Below are 20,038 nucleotides of genomic sequence, written 5' to 3' on the forward strand. Positions count from 1 at the left end.
TGAACTGAACTATTTATTTGAAAATGTTTTTCGACCACAAACATTTGTACTTCCCCCCCCCCCCCCACACGTTTGGTGGCCCGGTTTTATCTAAAAGTACAGTTTGGCCATAGCTTGCAGGAATTTCTTCTTCCTCTTCTGTGCAGCCAGCTGCAGAACTTCCTCGGGGTTACTAGCATTCAGCTCAGTCTGTCCAATTGCTTTAATCTGAGAAGAGATTTGATACAATACATGGCGTAAACAAAACACCTTTGGCCGGTTTCCCTAACACAGAATAAACCTAGTCCTAGATTAAAGTACTTTCAATTGAGAATCTCCACAGCCTGTTTTAGTCCAGGATTAAGCTTAATCTGTACGGAAAACCACCCCTACGGTTTAGTCGATTGGGTTTCTAGGCTCTCCAGACGCATGGCTGTCGACGGAGACTAGATAAGCCATAACAAATGAAGGTACTCAATGGAAATAGATTCTACTTACAGCAATTTGTCTCTTCTCGCTCTCACCCCTTTTATGGTGGATGTCTACATGCATGCACAGTCAAGGGGTAAACATTGTTTGAAAAACTTGCCTGCTAAAATAATGGCTAAGTAAATAACTAAAGATTAAAGGATACGTGTGAGATATTCAAGGATGGTGACGTCCCAGATGTAGTCATAGAATGAATCCATGGCATCGTGACTAATGATGAGATGGAACAAATAGGCCTATATTAGTCGCAGGGCCATCCTTCCAAATATCATCTCGTTGCCTGTGTGTACGAGGCCCTCCCTCCCCATAAATTATGTCATACCTGTTCTGTTCTTGAAGAGCTTTGAATGCTGTCATGTAGTCCACCTCCCTTAGAAACTGGCAAAGAACTGCAACCTAATCAGCAAGACAACGTGATCGTAACATTTACAAAGTTCAAATCTCAACGTACTGAATAAGAACCATTATAAACGTTCTGGAAAGAAGTCTGACCTGTGTGTGACAGTTCAGCATTGAACAACACTTGATCATTCTCTTTAGGACCTGCAAAGAAAAAAGATCAGTGTCACAAATAATCCAGTATTCTTGGGGGTTTTAACAAGAAAACACCAGGGTTGCGGCCAAATGGCACTCTATTCCCTATATAGTGCACTACTTTTGACCAGAGCCCTATGGGTTCCATTTGAGACTCAGCCCCGGTCAGAAAACACCAGACTGTTTCTCTACCTGGTCAGTGTAGACATCAGGAGCCACAGCCTTGGTAAAGAAGTCAGAGCACACTGCCCCAGCCTGGAGGTAGAAATGCAACGCTGCAGAGTACTGGTTGGTCACTGGGGAGACAAAATGGAGGAGAAGGAAATTACTTGACTGTGACAACTAGCTACCCACTAAACTTGTTCTAGGGCCTGCACAGTGCATTCGGAAAGTATTCAGAACCCTTGACTTTCTCCACATTTTGTTACGTTACAGCCTTATTCTGAAATTGATTCAATTGTTTCCCCCCTCAATCTACACACAATTCCCCATAATGACAAAGCAAACACTGGTTTGAAGAAAGTTTTGCTAATTTATTTTAAACTACTCAAATATTAAATTTACATAAGTATTCAGACCCTTTACTCAGTACTTTGTTGAAGCACCTTTGGCAGCGATTACAGCCTTGTCTTCTTGGGTATGACGCTACAAGCTTGGCACCCCTGTATTTGGGGAGTTTCTCCCATTCTTCTCTGCAGATCCTCTCAAGCGCTGTCAGGTTGGATGGGGAGCGTCGCTGCACTGCTATTTTCAGGTCTCTCCAGAGATGTTCGATCGGGTTCAAGTCTGGGCTCTGGCTGGGCCACTCAAGGACATTGAGACTTGTCCCGAAGCCACTCCTGCATTGTCTTGGCTATGTGCTTAGGGTCGTTGTCCTGTTGGAAGGTGAACCTTTGCCCCAGTCTGAGGTCCTGAGGGCTCTGAAGCAGGTTTTCATCAAGGATCTCTCTGTACTTTGCTCCGTTCATCTTTGCCTTGATCCTGACTAACCTCAGTCCCTGCCGCTGAAAAACATCCCCTCAGCATGATGCTGCCACCACCATGCTTCACCTTTGCCTTTTGGCAAACTCCAAGTGGGCTGTCATGTGCCTTTTACTGAGGAGTGGCTTCCGTCTGGCCACTCTACCATAAAGGCCTGATTGGTGGAATGCTGCAGAGATGGGAGAACCTTCCAGAAGGACAACCATCTCCACAGACGAACTCTGGAGCTCTGTCAAAGTGACCATCAGGTTTTTGGTCACCTCCCTGACCAAGGCCCTTCTCCCCCGATTGCTCAGTTTGGCCGGGCGGCCAGCTCTAGGAAGAGTCTTGGTGGTTCCAAACTTTCTCCATTTAAGAATGATGGAGGCCACTGTGTTCTTGGGGACCTTCAATGCTGCAGAAATATTTTGGTACCCTTCCCCAGATCTGTGCCTCGACACAATCCTGTCTCTGTGCTCTACGGACAATTCCTTCGACCTCATGGCTTGGTTTTTGCTCTGACATGCACTGTCAACTGTCGGACCTTATATAGACGGGTGTGTGTGCCTTTCTAAATCATGTCCAATCAATTGAATTTACCACAGGTGGACTCCAATCAAGTTGTAGAAACATCAAGGATGATCAAAGGAAACAGGATGCACCTGAGCTCAATTCCGAGTCTCATAGCAAAGGGTCTGAATACTTATGTAAATAAGGTATTTTTATTTTATTTTTTGCAGAAATGTCTAAATACCTGTTTTCGCTTTGTCATTATGGTGCATTGTGTGTAGATTGAGGTAAAACAATTATTTAATCCATTTTAGAATAAGGCTGTAATGTAACAAAAATGTGTAGAAAGTCAAGGGGTCTGATACAGTGTACAAAACATGAAGAACACCTTCCTAATATTGAGTTGCACCCCTTTCCCCCCTTTTTGCCCTTAAGAACAGCCTCAATTCGTCTGGGCATTGACTCTACAAGGTGTTGAAAGCGTTCCACAGGGATGCTGGCCCATGTTGACTCCAATGCTTCCCACAGTTGTGTCAAGTTGGCTGGATGTCTTTGGGTGGTGGACAATTGTTGATACACCTGGGAAACTGTTGAGCGTGAAAGATCCAGCAGCGTTGCAGTTCTGGCACCTAGTACCATACCCCGTTCAAAGGCAAAAATATTTTGTCTGCCCATTCACCCTCTGAATGGCACATACGCAATCATTGTCTAAAGGCTTAACAATCCTTCTTTAACCTGTCTCTACACTGATTGAAGTAGATTTAACAAGTGACATCAATAAGATATAATAGCTTTCACTTGGATTCACCTGGTCAGCCTGTCATGGAAAGAGCAGGTGCTCATAATGTTTTGTACACTCAGTGTATATGAAGTGACTCGGAGTAGGAGGGCTGATTTATGGCCAGTTTTGCCTTTTAGATCACAATGAATAAGATCACATGGACAAAGGGGATCTGATCCTAGATCAGCACTACTCTGAGACGCTTGATACATACGCCCCCTGGTTAGGTTCTCCACCACCATTTGAGTGCTGCTTACCAAAGTAGATGTCAGCCTGTGTGATGAGCCAGGACTGGTTGTTGGGGTTCAGTGTAAGGGCGTAGGTCACAAGCTCTTTAACTGTCACAGCCACTGCCTCAACATCCACAGCCTGCATGCTAGAAGACAAACATTATCTAAGACAGTAACTAGCCTTATTGTCGGGTGAGTAGCAAAGTAAATAGTCTTCATAAACTCATACGGTGAGAAGACACTATCTTTTAGAAACTCAAAAATGGAACTCAATGGAAAATAGGACCACATTCTGTAGCCATATAGAACCAAACAGGTATTCATACTTTGCCAGGGTTGATGGCCAAATGGCAAGGTGTTCTGCTGTCACTTCATTGACAATATCATCCTGTAGAGAGAAGCAAATTTGTTCAACCATGAGAGAACATGTTTCGTTATAGCCTGCACCAGCGTGCGGAAGGTGGCCGAACATACCCGCACTATGCTATGAAACCTCACGAAAAGCGAGATAAGGGTGGTCAGCACCAGTGGTTCCCGAAGCTTCTTGATGAAAGTGATGAATCGGCTCCTAAAAACAATACGGGAAACGTCAGCAAGAAGGAGACTTAGCACATTGATGCCTACCTCAATTTTCAGTATAAACTGATGAGGACTAAGCCAGGTGAAGAAACCTGTAGTTAACCTAAGTGTAATCATGTTTATCTTATCCATTCTTATGTGGTCATTGACCAACTATGACTACCGGCCCGTTTACCTTTGCAGGATGCCCATACTGGACTCTCTCTGTTTGATGAGGCTGACACGTCCGTCGCTGTTTCTCTTGTGCTGGTTGGACACACTGCAGATCTGCACAACCACCTCCCACAACTCTTTGGCTGCACGCCGGCTCTCTTTAGGACCAGGGAGCTCCTTACAGGTGGAGGCCAAGAGCTGACCCAGCTATTGGGGTCAAAAGGTGTGCCACAGGGGTAGAGGAGATAAAAGCTAAGGATTTGAGTCGATCACCAGACCACGATTGGCAGAACACAATACAACTTAACTGGCACACAAGTAACATTGAATACCTCTCAATATCACAAAGCAATAACCAATGTGGTAGTTTTGTGTGTCAGAAATATTTGTATATGGTTCAGTCACAGAACACTGGATAAACACAATCTTATATCCTCCAGACATTCAAGTCAGATAGAAAGTGAGGCGGCGTGCTGTCTTTGAGAGGCCTGTACCTTGATGTAGGGGTTGTTCATGACCAGCTGCTGGGGCACCTGCAGTGTCAGGTATTCATTCTCCTTCCAGTTCAACATGAAGGCCACACACTCCTCCCCTACTATCTGGCGCAGTGGGAGATCTGGAAATGGCAAGAAACACACAGGGACCATAGTCGTACATAGAGTTGCGGCCAAATATATTGGCACCCTTGTACTTTTCTTAAACAATTCCAAATGTTCAACATTGTAGAACCAATTTTGTTTTTGTAAACTTCAGTTTATAATTTTAATTTAGAAAATAAAAACATGGCATGGGCAAAATTATTGGCACCCCAGAGGTAGTACTTGGTCACACAGCCTTTGGCCAAGTTAACTGCCAACAAATGCTTCTTGTAACCATCAATGAGCTTGCTGCTCCTTTCTACTGGCAATTTCGCCCACTTTTAGCAGCAAACTGCTCCAATTCTTCAATGTTTGAGGGGTGTCCTACACCAACTGCTGTTTTCAGATCTTGCCATAAGTTTTACTTTTTTTACCCCCCTTTTACTACCCAATTTCGTGATTACGATCTTGTCTCATGGCTGCAACTCCCCAACGGGCTCAGGAGAGGCGAAGGTCGAGTCATGCATCCTCTGAAACATGACCCGCCAAACCGCACTTCTTAACACCCGCTCGCTTAACCCGGAAGCCAGCTGCACCAATGTGTCGGACGGAAACATCGTTCAACTGACGACCGAAGTCAGCCTGCAAGCGCCCGGCCCGCCACAAGGAGTCGCTAGAGTGCGATGAGCCAAGTAAAGCCCCCTCGGCCAAACCCTCCCCTAACCGGGACGACGCTAGGCCAATTGTGCACCGCTCTATGGGACTCCCGGTCATGGGCCGGTAATGACACAGCATGGGATCGAACCCCAGGCTGTAGTGACACTGCGATGCAGTGCTTAGACCGCTGCACCACTCGGGAGGCCCTCGCCATAGGTTTTGGATGCGATTCAGAGCTGCCCACTTAACAGTCCAGCATCTCTTCTTGAACCATTCCTGGGTGAACCATTCCACAACCTTCAATGGAGACCCAGGTTGCTTTGCTGTCTCTGGTACTGGGTGACTTGAACGTGTGCAAGACATCATGAAATCAGCAGATTATCAAGGTGTTTTGGAGTGCAATGTTCAACCCAGGGTCCAAAACCTGTGTCTCTGTTGAAGGTTGTGGGTATTCCAGCAGGACAACAACCCCCAACACATATCAAAAGCACCCTGGAATGGTTCAAGAACAAACATTGAAAAGTTCTGGAGTGTTGAAAATGTGACAAATATTTTAAAATGTAACTTTATTTGAGAAGAAATAGGGAATTATTTAAGAAAAGTGCAAGGGTGCCAATATATTTGGCCGCAACTGTATATTATAGGACACTGATATGGCAAAATGCTGAGGGACCGGAGGCCTGAAATCAAACTTTCAATTCCATGTGCTTCATTATGTATGCCTTGAACGTTTCATGAGTAAAGTAATTGTTTCTCCATTCACCTACCATGTATTCTCATCTCCAGGTAGCCTCGCACCCTGCTGACCAGATCGGGTGGGGGTCTGACATTGCTGCCCTCGGCCGCCCCGGTTTCATGGGCCCGCACCTCCAGAAGCAGCATTTCGTTCAGCATCACCTGCCTTAGCTTAGGAGAGAACTCCGTCACCAGCTCCAGACAGGCTGAGAAGAGCTGCCGCGTGTGGGCAAAGTCCTGGGATACCAACAACATTACAAAGATGAGATCAACCCAAGTTCTTTATGGGCTTGTTTCCCAGACATAGATTACGCCTAGTCCTGGACTAAAAAGCAGAAAGCGGTTTTTAGTCCAGGGTTAGGCCTAATATGTGTCTGAGAAACCGGACCTACAAGTATTACAAAATCAAATTTTGTTAACAAGAAATACATTCCCATCTTCTATCTACCAATAGTAACATTGTATTGACCCATGAACTTCATATTCCATAATACTCATGTTTTTATGGAGAATTTGAAAGTGATAGACCTTTACAGTGATGCAGTGAAGCCCTTTGGCCATGAGGATGTACACCAGATCCTTGGTCAGGTTGTCTTTGATGTTGAGGATCACATTGATATAGTCTGGAGGTACTTCCCACTGTAAATACACATAATAAAGTTTCAGGCAAGTATCAATCTAACAAAATCACTGCTACCATTTAAAATAATAGGCACTATAGAAGCAGTCTGTGTGTCCAGCCGTGGTGACCTTTGAACTCTGACCTTGTTGTTAACCCTCCAGAAGGGTCGTTCGGCCATGCCGTGCAGCTCAATGAGGATCTGTCGGATGCGGCGGGCGTCCAGGCAGAGGATGAGCTGCTGCTCCAGCTGTCCAATGTTGACACTGGCCGCGGCTGGGGAGCAACACGGAACAGAAGGACAAGCACAGGATCAGAGGGAAATGCACATCCATAACATAATACATGGGAAAGAAGACTGCATCACTCATTGATGGGAGCTTTAGCTTAACAAGAGGGCAAACTTTCCGTGCGAGACAGACAAGAGGTATGATAAATAAGTAATCTACTAAATCAACTCCTAAGAATCCACATACTGGCCCCTACTCCTCCACCCCTTCCATTCAGAGCTCTGAATACTTGCCGAAGTGATGTTGTGTGGCACCTGTGTTTAGCCAGAGAGCAGTGATAATATAGCAGCATACCTGGGATGTCGTAGAAGGAGGGCAGAGGCTTGGCGTAGAGGTTGACCGTGGCTGACCTCTTCCTCATCTGCTCCACCAGGATCTTCCTCTCCTCCTCCTTCAGCAGCTCCGTGAACAGCTTGTGGGCGGTGACCACGAACACCAGGTGGGGCTCTGCCAAGCTCTCACACAGGGTTCTGCATGGGAGTTGGGACAATGATGTATAAAGATATGAATATACAGTGGGGAAAAAAAGTATTTAGTCAGCCACCAATTGTGCAAGTTCTCCCACTTAAAAAGATGAGAGGCCTGTAATTTTCATCATAGGTACACGTCAACTATGACAGACAAAATGAGAAAAAAAAATCCAGAAAATCACATTGTAGGATTTTTAATGAATTTATTTGCAAAGTATGGTGGAAAATAAGTATTTGGTCAATAACAAAAGTTTCTCAATACTTTTATATACCCTTTGTTGGCAATGACACAGGTCAAACGTTTTCTGTAAGTCTTCACAAGGTTTTCACACACTGTTGCTGGTATTTTGGCCCATTCCTCCATGCAGATCTCCTCTAGAGCAGTGATGTTTTGGGGCTGTCGCTGGGCAACACAGACTTTCAACTCCCTCCAAAGATTTTCTATGGGGTTGAGATCTGGAGACTGGCTAGGCCACTCCAGGACCTTGAAATGCTTCTTACGAAGCCTCTCCTTCGTTGCCCGGGCGGTATGTTTGGGATCATTGTCATGCTGAAAGACCCAGCCACGTTTCATCTTCAATGCCCTTGCTGATGGAAGGAGGTTTTCACTCAAAATCTCACGATACATGGCCCCTTTCATTCTTTCCTTTACACGGATCAGTCGTCCTGGTCCCTTTGCAGAAAAACAGCCCCAAAGCATGATGTTTCCACCCCCATGCTTCACAGTAGGTATGGTGTTCTTTGGATGCAACTCAGCATTCTTTGTCCTCCAAACACGACGAGTTGAGTTTTTACCAAAAAGTTACATTTTGGTTTCATCTGACCACATGACATTCTCCCAATCCTCTTCTGGATCATCCAAATGCACTCTAGCAAACTTCAGACGGACCTGGACATGTACTGGCTTAAGCAGGGGGACACGTCTGGCACTGCAGGATTTGAGTCCCTGGCGGCATAGTGTGTTACTGATGGTAGGCTTTGTTACTTTGGTCCCAGCTCTCTGCAGGTCATTCACTAGGTCCCCCCGTGTGGTTCTGGGATTTTTGCTCACCGTTCTTGTGATCATTTTGACCCCACGGGGTGAGATCTTGCGTGGAGCCCCAGATCGAGGGAGATTATCAGTGGTCTTGTATGTCTTCCATTTCCTAATAATTGCTCCCACAGTTGATTTCTTCAAACCAAGCTGCTTACCTATTGCAGATTCAGTCTTCCCAGCCTGGTGCAGGTCTACAATTTTGTTTCTGGTGTCCTTTGACAGCTCTTTGGTCTTGGCCATAGTGGAGTTTGGAGTGTGACTGAGGTTGTGGACAGGTGTCTTTTATACTGATAACAAGTTCAAACAGGTGTCTTTTATACTGATAACAAGTTCAAACAGGTGCCATTAATACAGGTAACGAGTGGAGGACAGAGGAGCCTCTTAAAGAAGAAGTTACAGGTCTGTGAGAGCCAGAAATCTTGCTTGTTTGTAGGTGACCAAATACTTATTTTCCACCATAATTTGCAAATAAATTCATAAAAAATCCTACAATGTGATTTTCTGGAAAAAAAAATCTCAATTTGTCTGTCATAGTTGACGTGTACCTATGATGAAAATTACAGGCCTCTCATCTTTTTAAGTGGGAGAACTTGCACAATTGGTGGCTGACTAAATACTTTTTTTCCCCACTGTATGCATGTCTATGATGGGGAGGCATCAAATGTCAGGACAGGTATCAGCATTTGGCATACTGCTCACCATCAACAAGCTAGACCAACACATTAGATCTGCAGTTATTACAAGCTTACAAAATGTCTCTAATCTAAGTTAATCAACTCAATCCTACGCACTTTAGAAAAATAACCATCTTCCTCTTGGACGTCTCTGATGAATGGTCCTTGTCTAATGACCTTGTGCATACCTGTAAGAGGAAACACAGTTTAAATGTAGATTTATAGATAGAAATTCCGTTTTCATTGAGAAGAGTGGGTTTGTTAGCCTGGTTAAACCAGACTGAAACAATGGTAAGCACAGCATTTATTGTGTTTTAACCAGGCTATGAGTTTGTAGTTGTACCTCTAGCATAAAGTCCACCACGTGTTTTCTAGGCTTGTGGAGCAGCTGCTGAAAACGCACACTGAGGACCTCCCCTTGCAGGGCGTCTCGAACAGCATTGCACACGCAAAGCTTGTGACACACCTCGTCCAGGCCCCTCTCCCTGTGTACACCATGAAAACAGAGAATTAACATAACACTGCCAAACATTTAAACGTCTTAATGCTGGGATTTCTTGCTAGCAATCAAGACTGATTTGCCTCATTTCAATACATTTGGTTATCTAAGAAAAATATTTACGCCTAAAACAGTTAAGTGGTGTATAGTACACGTCAAAGATACCAGGGCGGCAGGTAGCTTAGTGGTTAAGAGCGTTGTGCCAGTAACCGAAAGGTCCCTGGTTCTAATCCCCGAGCCGACTAGGTGAAAAATCTGTCGATGTGCCCTTGAGCAAGGCACTTAACCCTAATTGCTCCTGTAAGTCGCTCTGGATAAGAGCGTCTGCTAAATGACAAAAAAAAAAAAAAAAATAATAATAATTTTATTCTGGGTTGAATGATTTAACCACCAAAAGTGTTCTCACCCTTGCTGGACTTTGTGCAAAAACTCCCTCAGGACAGACTGTCTGAGGTGGTTGGGCAAGCTGAGTGACACATTGTCTTTGATGAAAGCCTCTACAAGAGCCTGAGGAAAAGAAGAGAGGCTTCAATTACTTCAAAGACTTCCGGTTACTGAGCAAGATGGTGGAGTTTTGCTCACGCTGGTGCAAACTTTTAAAATGCTATTTCTATCGTTATTTTGATCATCTCTTAACTAATCACAAACAAGGATGAACACTGAAACGCCACCGAAGAGAAATATCGATATGTTGGACCTGACTACCCAGTCTACAAATCAAGAAGATAAGAAATCGAGGATGTCGCTTGCAGACGGCGTTCCCCACTAAACACTTTCTGTATTTGGGGCTACAGGGACGCAACTCCCCGGCAAGGATGAGTCGGTTTTATCTTAACTCTTTTCGGGAAAGCTTGGTGACCTAAAATACTCTTTACTTGAAATGCGCACTGATATAAAATCTACCCGTGTCACAGTCAAATGCATCCTCACAGACATGGAATTATTCAAGATGAAATTCATCCAACTTGAGACTAAAAAACACAAAGATAAACTAGGCTGTTGCAACACAATCATCCCACACAGACACAATACAACCGAAACAATGTAAACACAACACTGTGATGAAATCAGTACCTATGCAGAGAACAGTTTGTCTCCCAATATATCCCTTATATAATGACTGACGTACAATATTAATGAGGATCACATACTTAGGGATATACAGTTGAAGTCTGAAGTTTACATACACCTTAGCCAAATACATTTAAACTCAGTTTTTCACAATTTCTGACATTGAATCCTAGTAAAAATTCCCTGTCTTAGGTCAGTTAGGATCACCACTTTATTTTAAGAATGTGAAATGTCAGAATAATAGTAGAGTGATTTATTTAAGCTTTTATTTCTTTCATCACATTCCCAGTGGGTCAGAAGTTTACATACACTCAATTAGTATTTGGTAGCATTGCCTTTAAATTGTTTAACTTGGGTCAAACGTTTCGGGTAGCCTTCCACAAGCTTCCCACAATAAGTTGGGTGAATTTTGGCCCATTCCTCCTGACAGAGCTGGTGTAACTGAGTCAGGTTTGTAGGCCTCCTTGCTCGCAAACACTTTTTCAGCTCTGCCCACACATTTTCTATATGTTTGAGGTCAGGGCTTTGTGATGGCCACTCCAATACCTTGACTTTGTTGTCCTTAAGCCATTTTGCCACAACTTTGGAAGTATGCCTGGTGTCGTTGTCCATTTGGAAGACCCATTTGCGACCAAGCTTTAACTTCCTGACTGATGTCTTGAGATGTTGCTTCAATATATCCACATACATTTTCCTTCCTCGTGATGCCATCTATTTTGTGAAGTGTACCAGTCCCTCCTGCAGCAAAGCACCCCCACAGCATGATGCTGCCACCCCCGTGCTTCACGGTTGGGATGGTGTTCTTCGGCTTGCAAGCTCCCCCCTTTTTCCTCCAAACATAACAACGGTCATTATGGCCAAACAGTTCTATTTATGTTTCATCAGACCAGAGGACATTTCTCCAAAAAGTACGATCTTTGTCCCCATGTGCAGTTGCAAACCATAGTCTGGCTTTTCTATGGCGGTTTTGGAGCAGTGCCTTCTTCCTTGCTGAACGGCCTTTCAGGTTATGTCGATATAGGACTCGTTTTACTGTGGATATAGATACGTTTGAACCTGTTTCCTCCAGCATCTTCACAAGGTCCTTTGCTGTTGTTCTGGGATTGATTCGCGCTTTTTGCACCAAAATACGTTCATCTCTAGGAGACAGAACGCGTCTCCTTCCTGAGCGGTATGACGGCTGCATGGTCCCATGGTGTTTATACTTGCGTGCTATTGTTTGTACAGATGAACGTGGTACCTTCAGACATTTGGAAATTGCTCCCAAGGATGAACCAGACTTATGTAGGTCTACAATTTGTTTTAAGCAAAGAGGCACTGAGTTTGAAGGTAGGCCTTGAAATACATCCACAGGTACACCTCCAATAACTCAGATAATGTCAATTAGCCTATCAGAAGCTTCTAAAGCCAAGACATCATTTTCTGGAATTTTCCAAGCTGTTTAAAGGCACAGTCAACTTAGTGTATGTAAGCTTCTGACCCACTGGAATTGTGATACAGTGAATTATAAGTGAAATAATCTGTCTGTAAACAATTGTTTGAAAAATTATGTCCTAACCGACTTGCCAAAACTATAGTTTATTAACAAGACATTTGTGGAGTGGTTGAAAACGAGTTTTAATGACTCCAACCTAAGTGTATGTAAACTTCCGACTTCAACTGTAGATATCTTGGTGAGAAATTTCATTTGGAATGGGAAACGTCCTAGAATTAGACTCCACCTTACAATGCCCAAAAAAGTTTGGAAGGCTCTCTTTACCCAACTTTAAACTCTACTATTGGGCATTTCAGCTGAGGTCATTGACTATTTGGCATGACTCTTCATCTGATGTCCCTTTGCGGAAAATAGAGGAGGCCAAGTCTCACCCAATTAGAATTCAGGACCTTCCTTCTTCTGGGATAAAGCAAAAAAAAACTGCCTAATCTTTTATGGGATCTATTATTTTTAAAAATACATTGACTGTTTGGTACCAAATCAATAATTATCTGGGCACAACTTGCAATTTCCATGAGTTATGTCCTATTTGGAATAACAATTTTATTTTATCTGGCTTTATGCCGTTTACATTCCCTCCGTGGTCTAAGCAAGACATTCTTGTTTTAAAGTTTATCTTCAACCTGCAAGGGCTTTGTTGCTTTCAAGATCTGAAAGAGTCATTCTCTCCCTGGTTCTTCTTGATTGAAAACCTATGGTGTACCATGGGACACCAAACCAAGCTCCCACTCTTTACTGAAACCACTTTCATGTCCAGGGAAAGCCGGAATGCCGTCCTCACTATATGATAGGCTAGTGACTCATAATATAAAACATCTACCTGTTATGGAGATCTGGGAGAAGGAACTACAAAGTGCAGGATTTGAATGGGATTGGACCACGATATGGGGCAATATTTTTGCCTTTTCTAAGAGCGTTGGCCATCAATTTATTAATTGCAAATTCGCTCAAAGGCTTTATTTAACCCCAGAGCGAAGGTTCAAAATGAAGCTTTTGGACAGTGATGTAAGTAATAAATATACCCAATCTGAGGTGGGCATATGTTTTGGAGCGTGTACCGGTAAAGTCTCTTTGGGTTTATGTTGTTTGTGTTTTAAATGGTATTCTTGTCAGGAACCTACCTGTTTGCCCATCCCTCCTCCTGCTGGGTTGTAGCCGTAGCAATTAATGATCTTGTCAAGAGAGGCGGATTGTTATGGCTGCATTAACAGCAAGGTATTTAAACCGGGTATTGCCCTTTGCAGATGTTGGTTGCTTATGTACTTGGACATTGCGCAGCTGGAAAGATCCACTGCCAGTCTGCGTAGGGCCAAGCCCAAAACTTTGGTCAATTGGTCACATGCAATCTCCCACTTGCAAGAGCTAATTTAACAACAATGTGAGATAGGAAAAAGGCAGAGCAGGGCAATGCTATGTGGCTCTGGGTTGGTAGGCTTTGAGAATTACATTTTAACAGTTTTAATTTGGAAATACTGAAATGTTTTGTCTTTAATCTATTTAGTTCTGTCCTTTTTAATTTGTATGATGTTGTTTTAGTTTTGAGATTTTGTTTGTTTTCCCCCTATTGAACTGTACATATTAATATCGTGAAACTGTAATTGTCTAGGACATGCAAGAAAAACAAATAAATAATTATTCACAAAATTACTGATTGTGTGGCTTTCAGTTCCTTACATAATGCCTAAACCGCAGGAGAAAACATTTTCTACCATCATCAGCAGGGCACAGTCTACATTGGTGCTAAGTAGTTTTTTAGCTTGTTGCATTTTTGTATTTATTTTTTCCAGGCTGACTGACCTGGTAGTTCTGAGTTCTGATGAGGCTGTTGATCTGTCCGTAGGGGTTTAGCTGGGTGTCACTGGGGTCCGAGGCTCCAGTCAGGGCCCTGCAGGCGTTCCAGTACCCAGCAAGACGCTTCTCATCCAGGTGAACGTGAAGCGTGAAGTCGAACTGCAATACAAGAACAGCAGAGCTACAGTGATGAGCAACATTAACACAAATACAAACACTCAAATCAAATTGAATCAAAGTCAGACCAAATGTAAGATATGTTTTTGAATATATTTTAGTGCAAGTGACCATGAAACTACTAAAGCAAAATATAACAACAACTACAGCTTAATACTGAACCTTCAACAGCAACTCCCTTGTTTGTTGAAAATGCTCTCTGGCCTTCTCATATGCCAGTTGGTCTGAGCAGCCTTGTTGAAAGAAAATACCTCCCAAATCGTAATGCACCTGTAGAACACAAGACGTTCTTTACCAAGAGCTTGAGCTCTGTGAGCCGTTCTCTCTGGCCATACTGCATCCAATAGGAGAATCTTCTATTTAGAGTAGTCTACCCATAGAATGACATATATAACTTTAATAGGACATATATTAAACAATAATTATATATATAATAATATAGTAATTTAATAGTCTCTGTGAGTCTACCCACCTGACAGTGCAGCTCATCAGCACTGATCCTAAGGCCTGCTGTGGAGGACTCCGTTTCCCCGTTAGTAGTACTGGGGTCGGCAGCCAGCAGGTCCAGAGTCCTCAGGGTATGGATGTAGAAGTCCTTCTTCAGCCCCAGAGCACCCTCTAACACCATGATAGAGTCCGCTGCCTGCTCTTTCAACTGCAATAGGAGACAGTGACACAGCACCATGTAATCCCTCAGGGCATTCACTCATGTTTTAAAATGGTGTTCTGTTGTCTAATATGACCTAAGGAAAATAGCACTCACCACGCTCAGGATGTTTTCAGTTAGCTCTTTCTCCTGCTGCACAATATTCAACCTATAGACAACATGGAAAATGAATATAATGCTGTACTGATGAAAATCTTGTCATACGTACAGCAATACCAATTTAGTTCTGAAAGTAGAAGGAGAACCAAAGAACCTACATGTTCATCTGATGAGGCCCAGGTTTGGTCTGTTTTTCTGGAAAACTACTCAACACAATGGTTCGTATGGCCCTTTGAGAGTCAAAATATGGATACAATTATTAGAAATGACAGAATTATGTCAACCTGGTGGTCCATTATACAGTACAATCAATCCTTTTCTGCAGAAAGTGTTCTCCAGTGCCCATTCTCACCAGCGGTTGTAGATGATGACAGCCATGGCAGTGGTGGGAGGCAAGGTGGACAGATCCAGGTCAACATGTTTCACTCCAGGTGGAACCTTACTCACACACAGCAGCTCATTCAGCAGCATGTTCAACACAGGGATAGTCAAGCTAAGGAGGGAAAAAGGATGTGTCAATTCAATATGAGACACCTACATAAAAACAAACAAAAACCGAACTACTATCCTAACTTTTCAGGGTAATGGAATAACAACAAATTCTCGAATAAAAAGTCACTGCAAACAGATGTTTCTACGCCACACTTACCCTTTCTCCAATACATCTAGATCCCACTTCATGTGTGCTGCTACTTTAAGAGCCAACAGCTTCAGAGTGCGGTTCCTGCGATTGTCTGCAGGAGGCTGGACTTGGTTCTGCTCGTTCACAGAGGGCTTGGCCGCTTGTTCAAGGAACTGGATGACAAGCTGCACTGGAACAGGATCTGAGGGAGGGAAACATATTTATATACGTTTTCAAACAAACCAGTCGAGTTTGAGTCCACTCATGTGTAAGTTCAATCACTGCTACCAATATGGTTATGCCAATCAGATCTGGACCAATATTCAGAGAGGATTCTCTCTCTTTCTTTCGGCAGACCTGGATGGGACTTCTGGAGGTGGTTCTCCAGCAGCATCTCATCCAGGAGAAACTCGAACCAGGAGGTCTGAGGAGGAGTGCTCGGCCGGCTGCCGCTCACAGCCACACGGTCCGCCGCCTCTGCACTCATCTCCACCTGTCAGTGTCACACAGTCTTGGTTACACGTAGCCATAGACACCAACTCTAGTGTCTATTAACGAAGGCATCTTCTGTCCCGGGAGGGAAGGGTCTGAACGTTAACACGCATTGCTTGCAGTACAGTTTTGGAAACATTAGGACCTTATCTTTCATATCAGTGAGAAATATATTTTTTTAACTAACGGTTAAATTACTACACACACATTTATAAGGTTAGGGTTCCCACATCGTCATAGCTCCATGTTACAATGCTTGTTTACGGAAGACAGAGGCGATCGACCACCTGTACTAATGATCTATCTAGCGGGCTCCGAACACCTGTGTAACGGAAGAAGGATGCCAGAAAAGTGTTGTAAAAAAATACTGTTGGCTGCTGCAACTGCTAAAACTGGTTACAACAGTGTACAGTACATGTATATTTTGCATTTGTGAAATTATTTTTATGTGATGTGAAAGTAGAGGGTTCTATATTTCCAAAACCATATCGCAAGTGAGGGCTATTAACATTTCTAAATGTTAAAACAGAGTGTGGGCGACACTTACATCTGAGAACTCTAGGGATAAGGGAGAATGCTTTCTTGGCTTCTGGAGAGCAAGGTTACATGATGCTTACATTTAAATTTGTAAGAAGTTTACAATGCTTGTTAGAATTTTTTATTTTATTTTACCTTTATTTAACCAGGTAAGCCAGTTGAGAACAAGTTCTCATTTACAACTGCAACCTGGCCAAGATAAAGCAAAGCAGTGCGATAAAAACAACAAACACAGAGTTACATATGGAATAAACAAAACGTACAGTCAATAACACAATAGAAAATCTATATACAGTGTGTGCAAATGTGGTAAGTTATGGAGGTATGGCAATAAATAGGCCATAGTGCAAAATAATTACAATTTAGTATTAACACTGGAGTGATAGATGTGCAGAAGATGATGTGCAAATAGAGATACTGGGGTGCAAATGAGCAAAATAAATAACGATGTAAATAACAATATGGGGATGAGGTAGTTGGGTGGGCTAATTACAGATGGGCTGTGTACAGGTACAGTGATTGGTAAGCTGCTCTGACAACTGATGCTTAAAGATAGTGAGGGAGATAAGTGTCTCCAGCTTCAGAGATTTTTGCAGTTCGTTCCAGTCATTTGCAGCAGAGAACTGGAAGGAATGGCGGCCAAAGGAGGTGTTGGCTTTGGGGATGACCAGTGAGATATACCTGCGCATACTACGGGTGGGTGTTGCTATGGTGACCAATGAGCTAAGATAAGGCGGGGATTTGCCTAGAAGAGATTTATAGATGACCTGGAGCCAGTGGGTTTGGCAACGAATATGTAGTGAGGGCCAGCCAACAAGAGCGTACAGGTCACAGTGGTGGGTAGTATATGGGGCTGGGGCTTTGGTGACAAAACGGATGGCACTGTGATAGACTACATCCAATTTGCTGAGTATAGTGTTGGAAGCTATTTTGTAAATGACATCACCGAAGTCAAGGATCGGTAGGATAGTCCGTTTTCTGAGGGCATGTTTAGCAGCACGAGTGAAGGAGGCTTTGTTGCGAAATAGGAAGCCGATTCTAGATTTAACTTTGGATTGGAGATGCTTAATGTGAGTCTGGAAGGAGAGTTTACGGTCTAACCAGACACCTAGGTATTTGTAGTTGTCCACATATTCTAAGTCAGACCCGCCGATAGTAGTGATTCTAGTCGGGCGGGCGGTTGCAAGCAGCGTTCGATTGAAGAGCATGCATTTAGTTTTACTAGCGTTTAAGAGCAGCTGGAGGCCACGGAAGGAGTGTTGTATGGCATTGAAGCTCGTTTGGAGGTTTGTTAACACAGTGTCCAATGAAGGGCCAGATGCATACAAAATGGTGTCGTCTGCGTAGAGGTGGATCTGAGAGTCACCAGCAGCAAGAGCGACATCATTGATATTCACAGAGAATAGAGTCGGCCCGAGAATTGAACCCTGTGGCACCCCCATAGAGACTGCCAGAGGTCCAGACAACAGGCCCTCCGATTTGACACATTGAACTCTATCTGAGAAGTAGTTGGTGAACCAGGCGAGGCAGTCATTTGAGAAACCAAGGCTATTTAGTCTGCCAATAATAATCTGGTGATTGACAGAGTCAAAAGCCTTGGCCAGGTCGACAAAGACGGCTGCACAGTACTGTCTTTTATCGATCGCGGTTATTATATCGTTTAGGACCTTGAGCGTGGCTGAGGTGCACCCATGACGAGCTTGGAAACCAGATTGCATAGTGGAGAAGGTATGGTGGGGGATCTGTTTGTTAACTTGGCTTTCAAATACTTTCGAAAGGCAGGGCAGGATGGATATAGGTCTGTAACAGTTTGGATCTAGAGTGTCACCCCCTTTGAAGAGGGGGATGACCGCGGCAGCTTTCCAATCTCTGGGGATCTCAGATGATACGAAAGAGAGGTTGAACAGGCTAGTAATAGGGGTTGCGACAATTTCCGCGGCTAATTTTAGAAAGAACGGGTCCAAATTGCACCTCAAAGCACTGAAAAAATCCTCAATAAGCAACAAGAAATGGCAATTTAATTTAATATTGAATTGAAATTGCAATTACCTAATCTCCTAAATTTTTATGGAATTGATCCCAACTAGGGTTGCAAAATTCCAGGAATTTAAAATAAATTCCCTGGTTTCCCAGTACCAGAAATCCTGGTTGGAGATATACGGATTTCCTGCTTATTCCCTTCTGATCCCTGGAATCCTCCAACCGTGATATCGGGAAACCAGGGTATTCGAAAATTCCCGGAATTTTGCAACCACAATCCTGTCCCTGAAGCTCTGGTCCCGTTCGTGCGCTACACCCTGGACCAGGTTCTTAACACACCCACAAAGTCATAAACCCCGCCTATTTCTACAATTAATCTTCTTAAAATCTAATTTTAAACCTAACCCTAACCACACTGCTAACCTTACACCCAACCTCAAATTAAAAACAAAAAGCAAATGTTTGTTTTCATAAATGTTTACGATATAGCCTAATTGATTTTGAGGCTGTGCTATCTAGTTGAAACACTGGACCCAGAGCTACCAACCCTGCAAACTCACTTTTCCAAAATGCTACCGAGTAGCTTAGTAACCTACTTTCCAATGGATATTAAATTGTAAACCCAAAACCAGTCTAACTTAAGTTACGCAAAAATCAATTTCCTAAAGAAATTAAGATAAAGAGAAAAACATCTGATGAGGTGCAAAATCAAGCAAACTAAAGTTAGCTAGCTAGCTATCTAAGCTATCTATTTTAGCAGCTAGCGGTTGTTGCTAGCTAGCTAGGTGGGTCGCCCTAATATTATGACTGGTGAGCATATAAGCAAGCTGGCCAATGTAAATGCATAAGAGTTTACCTTTTTTGAGGCTGCAATTCTAAAAATATCCAGAAAGGTATAATATTTTTGACAACTAGCTAGCTTACTCAAAGATGCTTTCTAATTATTATTTTTTGGTCAATGAACATCTCTGACGTCATATCCGGATCCGCTCCAATCATGAAGTTGGTTATCCTGTACCCTTTTTGCGCATCATGCAGTTGCGGTTGAACTTCTTCTTCGATGAGGTTTAACGGCGGTTGGCATCCAATAAATGTTACATTACCGCTCCCTAACAGACTGGAGTATAACTCCCTTATACTTTGTTTAAAAAATATATATATTATAATACCATACTCATTTACATTTTAGTCATTTAGCAGACGCTCTTATCCAGAGCGACTTACAGTTAGTGAATGCATACGTTATTATTATAAAAAAAAAAAAAATCATACTGGCCCCCCATGGGAATCGAACCCACAACCCTGGTGTTGCAAACACCATGCTCTACCAACTG

At 43.2% G+C, this 20,038-nt stretch overlaps 1 protein-coding gene across 1 annotated transcript; it reads right to left on the reverse strand.

The window, feature by feature from the left end:
• ints8 (integrator complex subunit 8) lies at positions 1–19,686 on the reverse strand. The gene is made up of 27 exons (XM_084158613.1): positions 19,561–19,686; positions 16,053–16,188; positions 15,723–15,897; positions 15,426–15,566; positions 15,232–15,303; positions 15,071–15,122; positions 14,780–14,962; positions 14,470–14,577; positions 14,137–14,289; positions 10,180–10,280; positions 9,618–9,759; positions 9,392–9,462; positions 7,389–7,564; positions 6,950–7,080; positions 6,714–6,824; positions 6,218–6,422; positions 4,710–4,831; positions 4,238–4,422; positions 3,958–4,051; positions 3,810–3,871; positions 3,511–3,629; positions 1,195–1,298; positions 961–1,011; positions 791–864; positions 614–678; positions 478–521; positions 1–207 (listed from the first exon to the last, which is right to left on the reverse strand). Exons 2-27 carry the CDS (start codon positions 16,180–16,182, stop codon positions 91–93), a joined length of 2,988 nt encoding a protein of 995 aa, XP_084014739.1. The 5' UTR covers positions 16,183–16,188; positions 19,561–19,686; the 3' UTR covers positions 1–90.
• Positions 19,687–20,038: the final 352 nt, after the last annotated feature.

Source organism: Coregonus lavaretus (assembly GCF_964263955.1).
Source record: "Coregonus lavaretus genome assembly, chromosome: 3".
In the NCBI taxonomy this organism is placed as follows: Eukaryota; Metazoa; Chordata; class Actinopteri; order Salmoniformes; family Salmonidae; genus Coregonus; species Coregonus lavaretus.